The following is a 19,737-nucleotide window of genomic DNA, read 5'->3' on the forward strand; positions in this document are numbered from 1 at the left end:
CTCAAACTGGTACAACAAAACATATCTACACGGTAGGTTAGGGATTGTCTTTCACATCCAATACCCACCCCAATGCAAGGTGGCATTTAATTGATCCATCTGTGTTTCTGAAGTCAGTTCTGTGAGCAATCCCTGCAATAAAACTAAAGCAAAATACTGCAGATACTGGAAATCTGAAATAAAAGGAGAAAATACTGGAAATACTCAGCAGGTCAGGCAGCATCTGTGGAGAGAGAAACAGAGTTAACGTTTCAGATGCATTGAGATGCCTGCAGCCTGGAACTCGGTGTGGGAGGAGGAGGAAGAATGAGGAGAGGCAATATAGTCCAACACTCACAGCAACCTACAATCCACCTACATTACCGGGATAGGGAGACGGAATTTAGAAACACTCACCAACACGACTCCAGTAAAAGATTGCAGGAGGAAAAGGGGGAGCAGTGTGTGTACCTGCCCTGATATCCCCCCCCCCAGGCCTGTCAGTCAAACCCCCCACTCCTCCCAGTCCACAGCTCAGCCGAGCAGCTTCCTGCATCTTGAGCCAGCCCTGCCCAGGTGTGGCCCAGTGCAAGGGGAGTCTTTGTGGAACCAGGGAGTTGGGGAGGGGGGACCTCTTGCCCTGTGCTGTGTCCCAAATGGTTCCTCCCTCCCCTCCCCCTTTATAATTGAGCTCAGTTTCTTTTAAAGTTTTGTCCTTTGACGGTCCAGTTTATTAATCTTTAATTCCTCCAAAAGAGCTGGAAATCTGGTGGCCGTTAACCCCGGGCCTGTCACCGGGAGAAGCCCCGCTCGCTGTAAACGCGGGACCGGGAGTTTCTTGTTGTGGGTTTTGAGGCGTACACCGGGTATTTCTGAAGGTAACCTGCAGCAGATGCGACTTGCAATGCAAATGTTCCAACACTATTGGGTACTGCGCATGCTCCAAACGCTGATTGGAGCGGCGCATGCGCACTGGCTTCCAGCGCTGAGAATGCTGGGTCAGGGCCGTTGACTGCCTCAATCCGAGTAGTTGCGAGTAGTTGGGAATGGCGAGCAGACGGCGCGAGAGGGGAAGCAACAAATGAACGGGCGACTGAAGCGGCGATCGGATGGGGACCTGAATGCGGCGAGTGCGACGCTGACCATTGAGGCGGTTTGGGTTTAATTTGTTCTTTGTGTCAAATTACTACTGGCAGCTGCGGACAGTGACGTTTGAGGTCGGTGAGGCTGCATTTGCGCATGTGTCAGTGGCGCACCACCTAGCGGTTGCGTTGCCAGCAAACGCGTCCTGAATATATGTTCACTGTTTTATGCTACTGTATTTTTCTGAGTATGAAACGTGAACTCTCCGTTCAATCTAGTACAGATAAATGGCAGAATATGGTGCCCAGAATGCGCCGCGCGCAGTAATACGGCCTATCTCCCTCAGAAGGACCGTAATGCGCAGGTGCGGGAAGGCTCCGCCCCCGGAGCCTGCCTGTCTGCGCGGAGCATGCGCGGTGCGGCTCCAGGAAGCTGAGCGCGGCAGAGCGCGACTTCCGAGGAGTCTCAGCGGCAATCAGACCCGCCGAATTCGGCGGACGTGTGGCGAGGGGCCCGCGGGGAGGGAGGGGGCACCATGAAAGCGATCGAGCAGCGTCTCCCCCATCCTAGCCGCCGTTTCCCGGTTTCTTGTCCCGTTTGCACCGACTCAGGAAGCCTGTGAGTTGATTGGCTGGTAAGTATTGTAGCTTTGGTTCCCTTTCTCCAAAGTTAGGAAGTTAGTCCAAGGAGCTGGAAATTAAACATTCCAGTTTCCATCAGAATAAGGGGCAGCTTCCCGAGATTTAAGTGACACCAATAGAAGGGAAGTGAGTAGCTGACAAGAACACGATCAATAAGAGCAGGAGTAGACCATATGGCCCATCGAGCTTGTGCTGCCATTCGCTCCGATCATGGCTGATCTTAAGATTCAATTCCACTTTCCTGCCTGCTCACCATTTCCCTTGATCCCCTGGGACACCAAAAATCTATCTATCCCAGCCTTAAATGTATTCAATGATGGAGCATCCACAACCCTCAGGGGTAGAGAATTCCAAAGATTCACAACCTTAGAGCAAAGTCATTTCTCCTCATCTCAGTCCTAAATGATCGGCCGCGTAGCCGGAGACTGTGCCCCCGTGTTTTAGATTCCCCAACCAGTGGGAGTAATCTCTCAGTGTCTACCCTATCTAGCCTCTTTAGAACCTTGTGTTTCAATGAGATGACCTCTCATTCTCCAGAGAATACAGGTCCAATTTATTCAGCCTCTCATCCCAAGGACCAATCTAGTGCCTTCACTCTACCACCTTCAATGCAAGTATATCCTTTCTTAAATGTGGAGACCAAAACTGCACACAGTTTTAGGTGGTGGATTTTCTCTTTTTTTAAAGTAGTAATGTTTATTATTATTAGTAAGGTTTATTAGTAGTAGCAAGGTTTATTATCTGATAGATAGAGGAATGGCAGGGCTGCTCTAACCTCTAGAGTGCACATCCTGTACTATGTGGGAACTCAAGGACACTTCACGTGCCCTGATCACCATTTGGGCGGGAAATGTCGTCAGTTGCAGCAGCACAATCTCCGGGTTTTGGAGCATGAGCAGCAGCTGGCATCACTGCGGCACATCCGTGAGGTTCAGAGCTTTGTGGACAGCACGTTGATCGATGTGGTCACCCTGCAGCTTAAGAGCATGTAGGGAGAGAGGCAGTGGGTGGCCAACAGATAGTCATGAAGAAACAGGCAGGTAGTGCAGGAGTGCCCTGAGTGCATCTCACTCACACACAGCTCTGAGTACTGATGAATTTGAAGGTTGATCTGGGGAGTACAGCCAAGTCCATGGCATCACGGTTGGTTCAGCTGCACTGGGGGGCACAAAGCAGACTGGATGCGCAACCATAGGAGATTAGATAGTTAGGGGAATAGACGGGTGTTTCTGCAGCCGCAGACATGAACCCAAGATGGTGTGTTGCCTCCCTCAGGACACTGTGCAGCAGGGCGCATGCGCGGCTCGAGGAAGCAGGAGGAGAGAATATTGTGAACTTCTATCCTGGACTGACGGTGATGACTTTTGTAAACTCCTTTTACAAGGTCTTTGAAGGGGAGGATTTACAGATGGCAAACACAAACCAAACATCAGATCAAGATCTGACAGTCACTCGATTCATCAGGACCTGAATATCATCAGCCTTTGAATGTGGAAGGAAAAAGGTTTGTCTGTTCTGTCTGTGGGAAAAGATTTCCAGTATCAGTGTGAGTGGAAAAACACTGAGATACACAAAGCCCTGGTTAGACCACACCTGGAGTATTGTGTTCAGTTCTGGGAACCACACCTTAGGAAGGATATATTGGCCTTGGAGGGAGTGCTGTGTAGATTTACCTGAATGATACCTGGACTCCAATTGTTACATTACGAGGAGAGATTACACAAATGAGACATAGAGTCATTACAGCACAGAAGGAGGACATTGATCTTTTTGATTCCATCCCACTCTCTGTAGAGCAATCCAGTCAGCCCCATTCCCCCACTCTATCCCGTAGTCCTGCAGGTTTATTTTCCTCAAGTGCCCATCCAATTTCCTTTTGACATCATTGATCGTCTCCGCTTCCACCACCCTCGTAGGCAGTGAGTTCCAGGTCATTACCACTCGCTGTGTAAAGAAAAAAGTTCTTCCTCACATTCCCCCTGTATCTCTTGCCCAAAACCCTAATCTGTGGCCCCTAATCCTTACACCATCGGCTAATGGGGGCAGTTTTCCTTGTCTACCTTATCTAAACCTAACATTATTTTGAACACCTCTGTCAGATTTCCCCTCAATCTCCTGTACGCCAAGGAGAGCAACTCCAACTTCTCCAACCTACATCCTCTCCAGGACCTTCACATCCGTCCTAAAGTGTGGTGACCAGATCTGGACACAATCCTCTAGTTGTGGCCAAACCAGAGCTTTATAAAGGTTCAGCATAACTTCCCAGCTGTTGCATTCGATACATAGAGAGATAGGAACAGGAGTAGGCCATTCAGCCCCTTGAGCCTGTCCCGCCATTCAATGAGATCATGGCTGATCTGCAGCCTAACTCCATACACCTGCCTTTGGCCCATATCCCTTAATATCTTTGCTTAACAAAAATCTATCTCAGATTTAAAATTAACAACTGTTTTAGCTTCACCTGCTGTTTGTGGGAGACAGTTACAAACATCTACCACCCTTTGCATGAAGAAGTGCTTCCTAACATCTCTCCTGAACAGTCTGGCCCTAATTTTTAGACTATGCCTCCTAGTTTTAGAATCTCCAACCAGTGGAAATAGTTTATCTTTATCTTGCCTGTCTTTTCCTGTTAATATCTTGAAGACTTCAATCAGATCACCCCTTAACCTTCTAAATTCTAGCGTAAACAGGCCTAATTTGTGTAATGTCTCCTCGTAACTTAACCCCTATAGTTCAGGGATCATTCTTGTAAACCTACGTTGCACTCCCTGCAAGACCTTCCTAAGGTGTGGTGCCCAGAACTGCTCACAGTACTCCAAGTGGGGTCTAACCAGGGTTTTGTACAGCTGCAGCATAATCTCTGTGTCTTTATACTCCAATCCTCTAGATATAAATGCTAGCATTCCATTAGCCTTTTTGATTATTTTCTGCACTTGCTCGTGGCATTTTAAAGATCTATGCACCTGAATGCCCAAGTCTCTTTGGACATCCACTGTACATAGCCTCTTCCCATTAAGAAAGTACCCTACTCTATCCTTTTTTGGTCCAAAATGGATAATCTTGCACGTGCCCGCATTGAAATCCATCTGCCACAGTTTTGCCCATTCACCTAGTCTATCAATATCTCTTTGAAATTTTATGCTATCATCTAGACTGTCCACAATGCCGCATAACTTTGTATCATCAGCAAATTTGGATATATGACTTACTATGCCATCATCCAAGTCGTTAATGAATAATGTGAAATAATTGAGGCCCCAACACAGATCCCTGCCTTTCACCACTAGTTACATCCTGCCAATCGGAGTACTTACCCATTATCCCCACTCTCTGTCGCCTACCACTCAACCAACTTTATAACCATGTCAATAATTTGCCCTCAACTCCATGGGCTTCTACCTGAGTTAACAGTCTCTTATGTGGGACTTTATCAAATGCCTTCTGGAAGTCCATATCAATAACATCCATAGACATTCCCCTGTCCACTACCTTAGTCACCTCTTCAAAAAATTCAATGAGATTTGTCTATACCTCTATTTATGAGGCCCAAGATCCCAAATGCTTTGCCAACTATACTCTCAATATGTCCTGCCACATTCAATGATCTATGCACATGAACCCCCAGGTCCCTTTGACCCTGCACAATCTGAAGAACTGTGCCATTAAGTGTATATTGCCTTGCCTTGTCCCTTCTACCAGAATACATCACCTCACCATGACGGTTGTACTCCCTGATGAAGTTCTAATGAAAGGTCATTGACCTGAAACATTAACTCTGCTTCTCTCTCCACAGATGCTGCCAGACCTGCTGAGTTTTTCCAGCACTTTCTGTTTTTATTTCAGATCTCCAGCATCTGCAGTATTTTGCTCATATTTTAATGTCTGTCTTATATTGCTGCCCCCTTGTTCTGACTCACTGATAATTTTAAAGACCTTTATCAGATCTCCTCCTCGTCTTCTCTTTTCCAGAGAAAGGAGCCCCAGCCTGCTCAATCTTGCTGGATAGTAACATCCTCTCTGGTGACACCTTTGTAAATCTATTCTGCACTTTCTTCAGTGCTTCAATATCATTTTTTAATCTGGAGACCAGAACTGCTCACAGTCCTTCTAAGTGAGGTTCTCTATAAATTTAACATTCCCTCCCTGCTGTTACATTGTATTCCTCTAGAAAAGAACATCAGCTCTTTCTTTGCTCTCTTATCCACTTGTGTTGCTCCTTTTAGTGATTTATGTGACTCTGTTCCCAGATCTCTTTGCTCCTCTGCTCCATTTAATTTCTTACATTCTAACCAATAACTGGCCTCCTTATTCCTGCTCCCAAAATGAACCAGCTCACATTTCACTATGTTGAATTTCATTTCCCATTTATCTGTCCAGTCTGCCAGCCTGTTTATGTCTTCCTGGATTTCAGTGCAGTCTCCACATTATTAATTCTACCACCCAGTTTGGTGTCATTTGCAAATTGCAAAAACATCCCTCTAATTCCTGAGTCCCAATGTGGGTAATGAACAGAAGCTCCATTGTACTTCACACCATAGTTGATGGCCAGGTGTTATGGCCAAGGTGGAGGAGTTAATTCAGCCCCACTTCTCCACGGGTCACAGCATATGAATAAATTTTCTCACCTATCGACGAATAGCCAATTAGATATTCTATTTCTTCCCAGAATAAAGCACATCAATGAGGTTTCTTTAAACCACAACAAAATTAACTATTTATTATGATGCTAAGCCTTAACCAATACTTATTTAAAATTTTTAAAAATTCATTCATGGGATGTGGGCGTCGCTGGCTAAGCCAGCATTTATTGCCCATCCCTAATTGCCCTTGAGAAGGTGGTGGTGAGCCGCCTTCTTGAACCGCTGCAGTCCATGTTGGGTAGGTACACCCACAGTGCTGTTAGGAAGGGAGTTCCAGGATTTTGACCCAGTGACAGTGAAGGAATGGCGATATAGTTCCATGTCAGGATGGTGTGTGACTTGGAAGGGAACTTGCAGGTGGTGGTGTTCCCATGCATTTGCTGCTCTTGTCCTTTTAGTTGGTAGAGGTCGCGGATTTGGAAGGTGCTGTTTAAGGAGCCTTGGTGTGTTGCTGCAGTGCATCTTGTAGATGGTACACACTGCTGCCACTGTGCATCGCTGGTGAAGGGACTGAATGTTGAAGGTTGTGGATGGGGTGCCATTCAAGTGGGCTGCTTTGTCCTGGATGTTGTCGAGCTGCTTGAGTGTTGTTGGAGCTGCACCCATCCAGGCAAGAAGAGAGTATTCCATCACACTCCTGACTTGTGCCTTGTAGATGGTGGGCAGGCTTTGGGGAGTCAGAAGGTGAGTTACTCACCGCAGGATTCCTAGCCTCTGACCTGCTCTTGTAGCCACGGTACTTATATGGCTACTCCAGTTCAGTTTCTGGTCTATGGTAGCCCATAGGATGTTGATAGTGGGGGATTCAGTGATGATAATGCCATTGAATGTCAAGGGGAGATGGTTAGATTCTCTCTTGTTGGAGATGGCCATGGCCTGGCACTTGTGTGGCGGGAATGTTACTTGCCACTTACCAGCCCAAGCCTGGATATTGTCCAGGTCTTGCTGCATTTCTACACGGACTGCTTCAGTATCTGAGGAGTCACGAATGGTGCTGAACATTGTGCAATCATCAGCGAACATCTCCTTATGATTGAAGGAAGGTCATTGATGAAGCAGCTGAAGATGGTTGGGCCGAGGACACTTCCCTGAGGAACTCCTGCAGTGATGTCCTGGAGCTCAGATGACCTCCAACAACCACAACCATCTTCCTTTGCATTAGGTATGACTCCAACCAGCGGAGGGTTTTCCCCCTGATTCCCATTGACTTCAGTTTTGCAAGGGCTCCTTGTTGCCATACTTTGTGAAATGCTGCCTTGATGTCAAGGGCAGTCACTCTCACCTCACCTCTTGAGTTCAGCTCTTTTGTCCATGTTTGAACCAAGGCTGTAATGAGGTCAGGAGCTGAGTGGCCCTGGTGGAATCCAAACTGAGCAGGTTATTGCTAAGTAAGTGCTGCTTGATAGCACTGTTGATGACACCTTCCATCACTCTACTGATGATTGAGAGTACGCTGATGGGGCGGTAGTTGACCGGGTTGGACTTGTCCTGCTTTTTGTGTACAGGGCATATCTGGGCAATCTTCCACATTGCTGGGTAGATGCCAGTGTTGTAGCTGTATTGGAACAGCTTGGCGAGGGGCGCGGCAAGTTCTGGAGCACAGGTCTTCAGTACTATTGCCGGAATATTGTCAGGGCCCATAGCCTTTGCAGTATCCAGTGCCTTCAGTCGTTTCTTGATATCACGCGGAGTGAATTGAATCGGCTGAAGTCTGGCATCTGTGATGCTGGGGACTTCAGGAGGAGGCCGAGATAGATCATCAACCCGGCACTTCTGGCTGAAGATTGTTGCAAATGCTTCAGCCTTGTCTTTCGCACTGTTGTGCTGGGCTCCCCCATCATTGAGGATGGGGATATTTGTGGAGCCACCTCCTCCAGTTAGTTGTTTAATTGTCCAACACTATTCATGACTGGATGTGGCAGGACTGCAGAGCTTCGATCTGATCCGTTGGTTGTGGGATCGCTTACGGCACTCTTCATTGAACCAGGGTTGGTCTCCTGGCTTGATGGTAATGGTAGAGTGGGGGAAATGCCGGGCCATGAGGTTGGTGGTTGAGTACAATTCTGCTGCTGCTGATGGCCCACAGCACCTCGTGGATGCCCAGTTTTGCATTGCTAGATCTGTTTGAAATCTATCCCATTTAGCACGGTGATAGTGCCACACAACACGATGGACCGTATCCTCAATGTGAAGGTGGGACTTCGTCTCCACAAGGACTGTGCAGTGGTCACTCCTACCAATACTGTCATGGACAGAAGCATCTGCGGCAGGAAGATTAGTGAGGATGAGGTCAAGTCTGTTTTTCCCTCTTGTTGGTTCCCCCACCTGCTGCAGACCCAGTCTAGCAGTGAAGTCAATCTATATACGAAAGATTTAAAAACTCCTTATTCTCCCTAGCCGTCAGGCACACACACATACATTCAAAAACCAGTTAACTGGGAAAACACGGATTTTCGTTTGCAGCTGTTTCTTAGGAATAATGGAATAAATCAGTTTGTCACGTTCTGGTAGGAAGTTCTTCAGTTTGATGAGGTGTCCCAGTGTCGAATAGTCAGATGCCACTCTCAGTCTCTCCAGGCAAGGTTAGTGAACAGTCTGTGATGGGTAGGCATTGAAGGCAATTCCACTGCAGCAGAGGTCACACAGGTCTTCCATCAAGGGTGTAGCAACAGGTCTTCTTGGGCTTTAGAGCAGCAGGATAGTAGTAGAAAATTCCTTCAGATTTCAGGATTTCTTAAAACACAGGAGGCCACAGGAACCGCACTTGATGCAGAGATTCTTCAGAGACAGGAGACAATAGAAATCTACCTCTGACACATAGGTGTTTCTTCTCAAGAGATGTAGGTTTCCCTTGGGTTTACTTCTAGTCTCCAGGCAAGTCAGGTCCAAGTTTCAAATGCTTGCTCTTTGTCCAACTCACTGTTTCTTAAAAAAAGGTCCAAAGTGAAAGCAAAACCTTCCTAAACAGGTCATCTGTCCAGACAAGAGTCTCCCTTGTCATTTGCAGTTGCTTTCAGGAGTTCAAACCTCTTGCTGGTTTTCTTGAAATTACTTGCTTTCTTGTCCTTATTTACAATCTCAACTATTTGCAGGTGCCTTGCAGTCTGTGTACATTTCACTCAGTCCAAACCAATAAAGTTTCAGCAATTTATGTCCACTGAAAAGTCCTTCAGTTTTTAAAAAACACACAGAATTCTAAGTTTTTAATACAAAACAAAATCTCTTGTAACACCGGGCACCCGGGTTTCTGTATAATTTTTAAATAATTTTGTTCATTGCCTTTCCCGCCCCAATCACCATGGGATGACATGAAAATATTCATCCATTCAACAATTAGAGCGTTCAATGGCAGAGCGTTTACCCAGAGCTCCCCATGGGTCAGAAAGTCCTCTATCAATGACTACAGGAAACCAGTACATCAGCGCGGGATCGGACTGCTCTGAGCACGCGCAGTGTGGATGGTGGAGATGGACTGAGGTGGAACAGCCTAGAGGAGTCCATGGGCCGTGGATATGTTATGTGTGAGAGGTTACAGCCCCTGTATAGTTACCTGAAGGGGCTGCTCCTCAACTTAGAAACATAGAAATTTATAGTGTGGCAGGAGGCCATTCAGCCCATCGTGTCCGTGCTGGTTGACAAGGAGTCATCCAGCCTAATCCCACTTTCCAGCTCTTGATCTAAAGCGTTGTAGGTTCGGGCACTTCACGTGCACATCAAAGTACTTTTAATTGTTATGAGGGTTTCTGCCTCCACCACCCTCCCAGGCAGTGAGTTCCAGATCCCACCACCCTCTGGATGAAAACATTTCCCCTCGAAGCCTCCTACCTCATACTCTAAATCTATGCCCCCCTGGTTATAGACCCCTCAACCAAGGGGAATAGGTCCTTCCTATCCACTCTATCTAGAACCCTCATGATTTTATACACTTCAATTCAGTCTACCCTCAGCCTCCTCTGTTCCAAAGAAAACAACCTTCACCTACCCAATCTTTCCTCACAACTAAAATTCTCCAGTCCAGGCAACATCCTCGTAAATCTCCTCTGTACCCTCTCTTCTGCAATCATATCTTTCCTATAATGCGGTGACCAGAACTGCATGCAGTACATCAGCTGTAGCGGAACAAGTGTTTTATACGGGTCCAGCATAACCTCCCTGCTATAATATTCTCTGCCTTGGCTAATGAAGGCCTATGCCATATGTCTTCTTGACCACCTTATCCACATGGACCGCAGCAGTTCAAGAGGACGGGTCATCACCACTTCTCAATGGCAGTTAGGGATGGGCAATAAATGCTGGCCCAGACAGCCACACCCGTATCGTCTGAAAAAATAAACAAAAGACCTGCAGGGATCTGTGGACATGCACACCTAGGTTCCTCTGTTCTGCTATACTTCTCAGTATTCTACCCTCTCTAATTTAATCATATCTTTGCTATAGTGCAGTGACCAGAACTGCACACAGTATCCAGGCGTATCCTAACCAGTGTTTTATACAGTTCCAGCATAACCTCCCTGCTCTTATATACTGTGCCTTGGTTAATAAAGGCAAGTATCCCATAAGCCTTTGTGACCATCTTATCTATCTGCCCAGCTACCTTCAGGGATCTATGGACATGCACTCCAAGGTCCCTCTGTTCCTCTATACTTCTCAGTGTCCTATCATTTATTGTGTCTTCCCTTGCTTTGTTAGCTGTCTCCAAATACATTACCTCACACTTCTCTGGACTGAATTCCATTTGTCACTATTCTGCCCACCTGACCAGTCCATTGATATCTTCCTGCAGTCTACAGCTTTCTTCTTCATTATCAACCATATGGTCAATTTTTGTATCATCTTCAAACTTCTTAATCGAACCCCCTACATTCAAGTCCAAATCATTGGTATATACACAAAAAGCAAAGGACCGAGTACTGATCCCTGTAGAACCTCACTGAAAACAGCCTCCAGTCACACAAAGACCATCGACCATTACCCTTTGCTTCCTGCCTCTGAGACAATTTTGTCTTCAACTTGCCACTTTGCCTTGGATCCCATGGGCTTTTACTTTCGTCACCAGTCTGTCATGTGAGACCTTATCAAAAACCTTGGTTACACTTTAGCCCCATTCTCCTAATCTTTGACCACTTGGTGTGGAGTGGAGTGGAGTGGTTGCGGGGGGGGGTGTGGGTAGGTAAATTGGAGGATCTTCTCCTGGACCTGGCCTGGTTAAAACAGTAATGTGTAGGTCCAGGATGTGCAGGGTCCACGTTGGAGATGGGGGTCACTCTGGCTGACGGCCTCTGTTCTGTGGTCTTGTCTGTGCATGGGTGGCTCTGGAGAGGGAGCAAACTTGATCACATCTGTGACCAGTGAGCGCCTCAGGATACAGAGTGTCTCAAAGACAATGGTAACAATATTCTGGTTTAGTTGGGGATGTTCCCATTTTCAGTTGGGACTTTGTTGCTGATTTTTGGCTTCTTTTAGTTTGAATGGACCACATGTTTGGGGGAAAAGAGAGGAAAGAATGTTCCATAGAAACTAGAACTGTCTGTTGTGAATTTCTATCCTGGACTGACAGTGCTGACTTTTGTAAACACCTTTTTCAGGGTGTTCGAAGGGGCGGATTTACAGACAGGAAACTCAAACCAAACATCACATCATGATCTGACAGAAACACTCGATTCATCAGGACCTGAATATCATCAGCTTTTGAATGTGGAAGGAGAAATGTTTGTCTGTTCAGTTTGTGGGAAAAGATTTCAAATATCAGTGTGACTGGAAAATCACCGAGACACGCACACACCTGAGTGAGAGTGTTCCAGTGACTGACTGTGGAAAGAGTTTTAACCAGTTACACAGCCTGAAAAAACATCACACCATTCAAAGCGGGGAGAAACTGTACACGTGTTCTGTGTGTGGTTGAGGCCTCGTTTGATAATCCAACCTGGAGAGACACAAGGACATCCTCACCATGGAGAAACTGTGGAAATGTGTGGACTGTGGGAAGGGATTCAATTACCCATGCCAGTTGGAAACTCATCGACGCAGTCACACTGGGGAGAGGCCGTTTACCTGCTGCATATGTGGGAAGGGATTCGCTAAATCATCCATCCTCACTGACCACCAGCGAGTGCACACTTTGGAGAGGCCGTTCACCTGCTCAGAGTGTGGGAAGGGATTCACTCGGTCTTCCAACATGCTGGCACACCAGCGAGTTCACACTGAGGAGAGGCCGTTCAGTTGCTCTGGGTGTGGGAAGAGATTCACTTGGTTATCCAACCTGCTATCACACCAGCGAGTTCACACCGATAAGAGACCTTTTAAATGTTCTGAATGTGAGAAGAGCTTTAAAAGCAGAAATGATCAGATGAAACACGAGCACACTCACACTGGGGAGAGGCCGTTCACCTGCTCCGAGTGTGGGAAGGGATTCAGTCGATCATCCAACCTGCTGGCACACCAGCGGGTTCACACTGATAAGAGACCTTTTAAATGTTCTGAATGTGAGAAGAGCTTTAAAAGCAGGAATGTCCTGCTGAGACACCAGCGCGTTCACACTGGGGAGAGGCCGTTCGCCTGCTCCGTGCGTGGGAAGGGATTTACTCAGTCATCCCATCAACTGAGACACCAACTTGTTCAGTCTGAGAGATGTTTTGCCTGTTTTGAATGCGAGAAGAGCTTTAAAAGGAAACATGATCTGCTGATACACCAACGCATTCACACTGGGGAGAGGCCATTCACCTGCTCAGAGTGTGGGAAGGGATTCACTCGGTCATCCAACCTGGTGATGCACCAGCGAGTTCACACTGGGGAGCGGCCCTTCACCTGCTCCGTTTGTGGGAAGGGATTCATTCGATTATCCCACCTCACTGAACACCATCTTGTTCACACTGACAAGAGACCTTTTAAATGTTCTGACTGTGAGCAGAGCTTTAAAAGCAGAAACGTCCTGCTGAGGCACCAGCGCGTTCACACTGGGGAGAGGCTGTTCACCTGCTCCGTGTGTGGGAAGGGATTCACTCAGTTATCCAACCTGCTGAGACACCAGCGAGTTCACAAGTGACGGCAGGGGTTGGATTCTGCCGTCGTTGCTGCTGTTCATCACATCCAGGACTGAACCATGTTCATTCTGACAGTTTGGGTTTATTTCAGTTTGATGTCCATTTCCCCGTGAAGTGAAAGGGACTGTGGCAGCATGGATCAGAAGTTAGCTGAGTGACAGGAAACAGAGAGTAGTGGTGAAAGGTTGTTTTTTTTTGACTGATGGAAGGTACATAGTGGAGTTCACAAGAATTAGAAGCAGGAGTAGGTCCCGCAGCCCATTGAGCCTTTTCCACCATTCAGTCCAATTCTGGCTGATCTTCGGCCTCAACTTTCCCGCCTACTCGCCATATGCCTTGATTCACTGAGAGGCCAAAAGGTGCCTGATAATAGGCCTCTTAAAGGCTTCAATTGGCCTCTGGGCATGAAGGCCATCGTCGATCTATCTGCCCCGACGTAACTGCAGTGCGACTGGAAGTGACGGGCATTTCACCCCTACCTCCCATTGCAGTTCTATGGGCCCCCCGTCTCCGTGGGACTCATTAAATCCAGCCCTATAATCCAGATGTGGTCTCTCACTGTATAATTGCAGCAATACCTCTTCTCTATTCCTATACTCCAATCCCCTTGCAATAAAGTGTAACATGCCACCTGCCTTCCTAATTTCTTGCTGTACCTGCATGCTAACTTAATGCTCCATGTAAGAGTACACGCAAGTCCCTCTGAACATCAACATTTACAAGTTTCACACCTTTTCAAACATATTCTGTTTTTCTGTTCTTATGACCAAATTGAATAACCTCATACTTGCCACATTAAAATCCACCTTGTTTCCCACTCACCTCACTTTTCCATATCTCTTTGCAGCCTCTTTGTGTCCTCCTCACAGCTTACGTGCCCACATAGCTTTCTATTGTCAGCAAACTTCGATACATTGCTCTCTCTCTCTTCAGCTAAGTCATTAATATAGATTGTAAATAGCTGGGGCCCCAGCGCTGATCCTTGTGGCACTCCACTAGTTACAGCCTGCCAACTGGAAAATGCTCCAGTTATCCCAGCTCTTTGCTTCTTGCCTGTTAACCCATTCTCTATCCATGAGACGTTGGACTGGATTTTAATCATGGAGGTGGGCGAAAGAAATGGCAGCCCGCATGTGCCAGCCGTGCATCGCCGCAGTCTCCGACGCGGCGGCTCATTTAAATACCCTGGTCACCGCCCCCCCCCCACAATCACGTGGAGGGGGTGGGCTGTATGACACTGGCTGTGGCATCAGCTGCCTGTCCGCAGGCACTGGCACCATTTTTAAAGGGCAGCCAGCCCGGTTGGTTAATATAAATTTTTAACGGCAAACACCCCCCAATGTATAAATCAAAATTCTAATGCCCTTTCCTACCTCCCAATAAGATTAAGTATCTTCCATTTCCTTCCCAAACAGTTATCTTACAAATATAACCTTCCCCAAACTGGACAAAGTTCACTGTTCACCCCTCCTCACCATCCCCTCCATTCATGATGGTAATTTGACTCCATTCCTCCCACTGCACTAAAAACCTTGCATTCCCCCTTCCCCAGCAGTGTGGCACCTGCTTTCCCCAGACGGGAAAATGAGGGAGTGGGAGTGCTGGCCGCCACGTTGAAGATCGTGGTGGGGCCTGTAAAATGCCAAGTAATTGTATTTTAGTTTATTGTTGACTTCATTTACATATGCTTAAGTAGGGTCCCGTCACCCAGTGGCAGACAGGCTGCCACGGATCCTCACCACTGTCGGGAAGCTCGGATCCAGCCCTCCTGGCGTTGGGCTTGGTGGCAGGCCTCTGCCAGAACGATCTTCCGGCACCCCCGCCACGGAGCCTGACGTCGGGGACCCTGTCAAATCTCTGTCCTTATCTTGCCTATTAACCTTTTGCCCCACTCCCCGCTTCCATCCCCAATGGCCCTGCAAGTCTATTTCTCTCAAGCGGCACAGTGGCGCAGTGGTTAGCACCGCAGCCTCACAACTCCAGTGACCCGGGTTCAATTCTGGGTACTGTCTGTGTGGAGTTTGCAAGTTCTCCCTGTGTCTGCGTGGCTTTCCTCCGGGTGCTCCGGTTTCCTCCCACATGCCAAAAGACTTGCAGGTTGGTAGGTAAATTGGCCATTATAAATTGCCCCTAGTATAGGTAGGTGGTAGGGAAATATAGGGACAGGTGGAGATGTGGTAGGAATATGGGATTAGTGTAGGATTAGTATAAATGGGTGGTTGATGGTCGGCACAGACTCAGTGGGCCGAAGGGCCTGTTTCAGTGCTGTATCTCTAAACTAAACTAAAATAAACTAAACATCCAACTTCCTCTTGAAGTTAGTGATTGTCTCTGCTTATGCCACCCTTGTGGGCAGCGAGTTTCAGGTCATTACCACATGCTGTGTTAAAAAAAAAGGGCGTGCTTTTATTCCCCCTGCATCTTTTGCCCAAAACCTTCAATCTGTGCCCCTTAGTCCTTGTACCATTTGTTAATGGAACAGCATTTCCTTGCCTAACTTATCTAAGCCTGCCATTATCTTGTCCACTTCTATTAAATCTCCCCTCAATCTCCTTTGTTCTAAGAACAACAAACCCACCCTTTCCAACCTAATTTTGCAACTAAAATCCTCCATCCCTGGAACCATTCTGTTAACTCTCCACTGCACCCTCACATCCTTCCTGAAGTACGGTGACCAGAACTGGATGCCATACTCCAGTTGGGGCCTAACCAGAGATTTATAAAGGTTCCGCATAACCTCCCTGCTTTGGTGCTCAATGCCTTTATTTATGAAACCCGAGATCCCATTTGCTTTACTAACCACTCTCTCTATATGTCCTACCACCTTCAAAGATTGATGCACATGCACTTACAAGGTCCCTCTGTTCCTGCACACTCTTTAGAACTGTGCCATTAATTATGTGCTGCCTCTCTCCATTCCTTCTGCCAAAATGCATCACCTCGCATTTGTCAGTGTTAAATTCCATCTGCCACCTCTCTGTCCATTCCACTAGCCTATCTTTATCCTGTTGCAGGCAGTTCATATCATCGTCACTGTTTGCCGCACCTCTAGCTTTGCTGGCATCAGCAAATCTTGAGGTTCTACCCTGTATTCCAAGATCCAAGTCATGTAGATATATCAAAGAAGACACTGGCCCCAGTACTGACCCTTGGGGAACACCACTATGTCCATCCTCCAGTCTGAGTGCCACTCGCTTTTTTCTGTCCATAAGTCAACTTTTTATCCAATTGGACACTGACCCTCCCATTCCATAAGGTCTAAATTAGGTTTACTGTGCATGTGAGAGAACACTTGGTGCATGGTAAATTAGGTTGGAAAGTTGCAGGTGCAAATAGTCACATGGGAATATGATGTCGTGTCGAGGATGAAGACCTGGCTCGAAATAGGGCAGGACTGGGTACCAAATATTCCTGGATACAATTTTAAGTAATGATAACAATGGTAAGTAAGGAGGTTGAGTTGCTAGAATTAGTAAGGAGAATATTTCAGACCTGTAGAGAGGGAGCATATCCCAGAGGATTTAAGCTCCTCATGTCTCAGTCTGTTGTGGTCTGGTTTATAGTGAATGCTGTGATTAATCAGAAACTCAATTAACATTGTATCATGTGACTACCAGGATGGCAGAAGGCAAAGTGACTGGGATGCATGGTCAATAGTGATGATAATATCCTCATATGATGTTTCTTTTATGGTTTGGCTGTTTGTTGTTTGTATCCCTTTTAAAATGGTGTACTTTTGTTGGAATAATTTTTTTGTTTGACGACACAGGGTTGTTGTCCGAGCTGGCTAATGAAAAAAGTAGAAGGGAACTTGTTTTCTTTTTCCTCCAGCATTTCCTCTGTTACTGTGATTATGGGCACAAGAGTGCAGCTGTGGGGCAGTGCCTATTGTCACTAGAGTTTTTCTTGTATTTTGAAAGCTAAGAATTCTGTGTGTTTTTACAAACTGAGAAAAAGGACTTTTCTGTGAACATTGAATGCTGAAACTTGGTGTTTGAATTGAGTCTGCAAGACACCTGTTTCCAAGCAACTCAACAGGGAAATGGCAGGAAGATTTATGACTGCCACATGACTTGATTGTTTTAGTTTCACTTTGCATTGTGAAAGAAGTGTGAGCTGGACCGGCTAGACGGCAGTGAAGTGTGGCTGGGACTTGCTTGTAGACCAGAGAAAGAGAACTCTCTCTAAAATGGAAGAGTTGCATCTCTTGGAAAGAAAACCTATATTTGAGGTGGTGGCTTTGGTCTGGCTGGAGAAAAGACCCAGGAATAGAGGAAACCTGCTTTGTAGAGAGGAAGCCTTGCAGCTTGGAATGTAACAGATTCCTATTGCCTCCAGTCTCTGAAAAATCCCTGCCTCAAGAGTGATTGCAGTTGTCCCTTGTGTTTTGAGAAATCAAGAAAAATCAAGAAAGCTGTTACAGTTAGACTGCTACTTCAAACAAGCGGACCTATTGCTACACCCTTTGCTGAAAGACCTGTGTGTTGCCTGCTGCAGACAAATTGCCTTGAAAGCCTATCAATCAAAGACTGTTTATCAACATCGCCTGGAGAAACTTCAGGTGGCACCCGACTATTCAACTCTGGGACACCTCAGTGACCCAGAAATATACTACCAGACCGTGACAACCCAATTATGTTATTATTCCAAAGAAACAGTTGTAAACCGAAAAAGCCTTTTTCCCTGATTTTTTTTAAATGTATGTGTGTCTGCATGAAGGTTAGGAAGAATAAGAAGTTTTAAAATAATCTTTTTCACACAATGCGTTCTCTCAGAATTGTTTAAGACTTAGTTTATTAATAAATAGTTAATTTTGTTGTTTAACTAAACCTGGTTTTATGTGCTTTATTCTGGGGCACAAATAAAGTGCTACATTTGGCTATTTTTCGGGTAGGTGGGAAACCTTACTAATATACTGTGACCTGTGGAGTAGTGGGACTGAATTAACAGTGCATTACTCCTGCCTTGGTCGTAACATTATGGATTGGAGTACAATGCATGGCGCATTACACGTTTCCATTTCAGAGCCTACCTTACCCTTAAGACCCAAATCATTCCCAGTGAGGACATTGATGTCCCTTCTTCGAACAGTTAAACTTGATATCTAATAACAGATGAGAGGTCAAACTCTCTGTCTCCCATATGAATCCAGTGATACTTCGGGACCCTCAGTGCTGATGGGGATGTACTAAGCTAGAGTCAGCACGGGGAAGAGAACTGGAACAAGAGCATTTTACAACACTGAATTGTGCATTGCTTATACATTTGTCAATTCACACAATGGATAAGGATCTCAAAGCAAGTGACTATTTCTCTGGGAGGGGAGGCTGTGTGTGACATGGGCAAGAACAGCAATGGATGGAATATAATGTGCAATTCATCATTTAAACAATTTAACAATTAAACTCAGTGGATATTTCACTCCATTCTTTAATTCCTCTCTGAATTGTATCTGTGTCCCTGCATAAATAAATGGATTGATGCAGGAACACAAAAGCTGAAGCATAAATCCACTTTGCTCCAGAATAAAATTTGATTCATTGAAATTGGAACCAGAAAAATAACTAAATTTTGCAATGCGGACATAAATGAAATTTATAAGAAGTAGCAAATATAACAGAATGAAACTGCCCGAGACACACAAGAGTAAAACAATGGACTTTCTCCTCTTCTCCATCTCTGGGTCACTCTGAGTCTCTCCATTGCTGTGGGCTCGGAGTCTCCTGCGGACTCTACTGGCCACTCGAATGTGTCTGACTGTCAAAGCATTGAGCAGTAAAATCAGAATGAATGGGAGACAAACGATTGAAAGGCGGTGAATCCAGTCAAATGCAGCCCATGCAGATGATGTATAAAATATAAATTTTACGCTGCAGAACCAGGGTATATTGTTAATTATATACAAAGGTTCATAAACAAAATACCAGAAGGTATTTTTTAAACAGCTTAGTGTGAAGACCATTCCTATAACCCGCGCTGCCATTTTCTCAGTGCAGTATTTTATTTTACGTTTCTGGCAACAAATGGCCATAAATCGATCAAAGGTGAAAGCGACCGTTAACCAGACAGAACAGTCGATGATCGCATAGCTTATGGCAAGATGGAGTCTGCATACTGGAGTGATGGACAGGAAACTGACTGGGAAATATATACCAACAATTCGGTTTAATATCACAGTAGTGATCATGAGCAGGAGATCCGACACTGCCATGGACACCAAGTAGTAAGTGATACATCTGGAGAGACCGCATCTTCCTCGCAACAGGATCGCAATCACTGCCAAGTTAGCTGTAATAGAGACGGAGAGAGTAAGAGAAAGTGGGAGAGTGCCAGGAATAGACATCAACGTGTTGC

At 46.1% G+C, this 19,737-nt stretch overlaps 2 protein-coding genes across 7 annotated transcripts in view; one reads left to right on the forward strand and one right to left on the reverse strand.

Annotated features, from left to right (window-relative positions):
• Window positions 1–19,737, reverse strand: part of LOC137349252 (zinc finger protein 229-like) — a 725,490-nt gene that overhangs the window by 423,202 nt on the left and 282,551 nt on the right. The window lies entirely within an intron of this gene.
• Window positions 983–18,182, forward strand: LOC137349264 (zinc finger protein 16-like). 6 transcript variants are annotated; one of them, XM_068014785.1, is made up of 3 exons: window positions 983–1,200; window positions 3,088–3,207; window positions 11,929–18,182. In XM_068014785.1, exon 3 carries the CDS (start codon window positions 12,294–12,296, stop codon window positions 13,383–13,385), a length of 1,092 nt encoding a protein of 363 aa, XP_067870886.1. In that variant the 5' UTR covers window positions 983–1,200; window positions 3,088–3,207; window positions 11,929–12,293; the 3' UTR covers window positions 13,386–18,182. The 6 variants fall into 6 exon arrangements, with proteins under 6 accessions (XP_067870886.1, XP_067870884.1, XP_067870885.1 ...); XM_068014783.1 differs by having other exon boundaries at window positions 983–1,196; window positions 2,979–3,207; XM_068014784.1 differs by having other exon boundaries at window positions 983–1,196.

Source organism: Heterodontus francisci, chromosome 34, assembly GCF_036365525.1.
Source record: "Heterodontus francisci isolate sHetFra1 chromosome 34, sHetFra1.hap1, whole genome shotgun sequence".
Taxonomy (NCBI): domain Eukaryota; kingdom Metazoa; phylum Chordata; class Chondrichthyes; order Heterodontiformes; family Heterodontidae; genus Heterodontus; species Heterodontus francisci.

What these genes read in the sequence shown, in the direction of transcription:
- LOC137349264 (XM_068014785.1), top strand. Translation starts at nt 12,294, where the DNA reads ATGGAGAAACTGTGGAAATGTGTGGACTGTGGGAAGGGATTCAATTAC.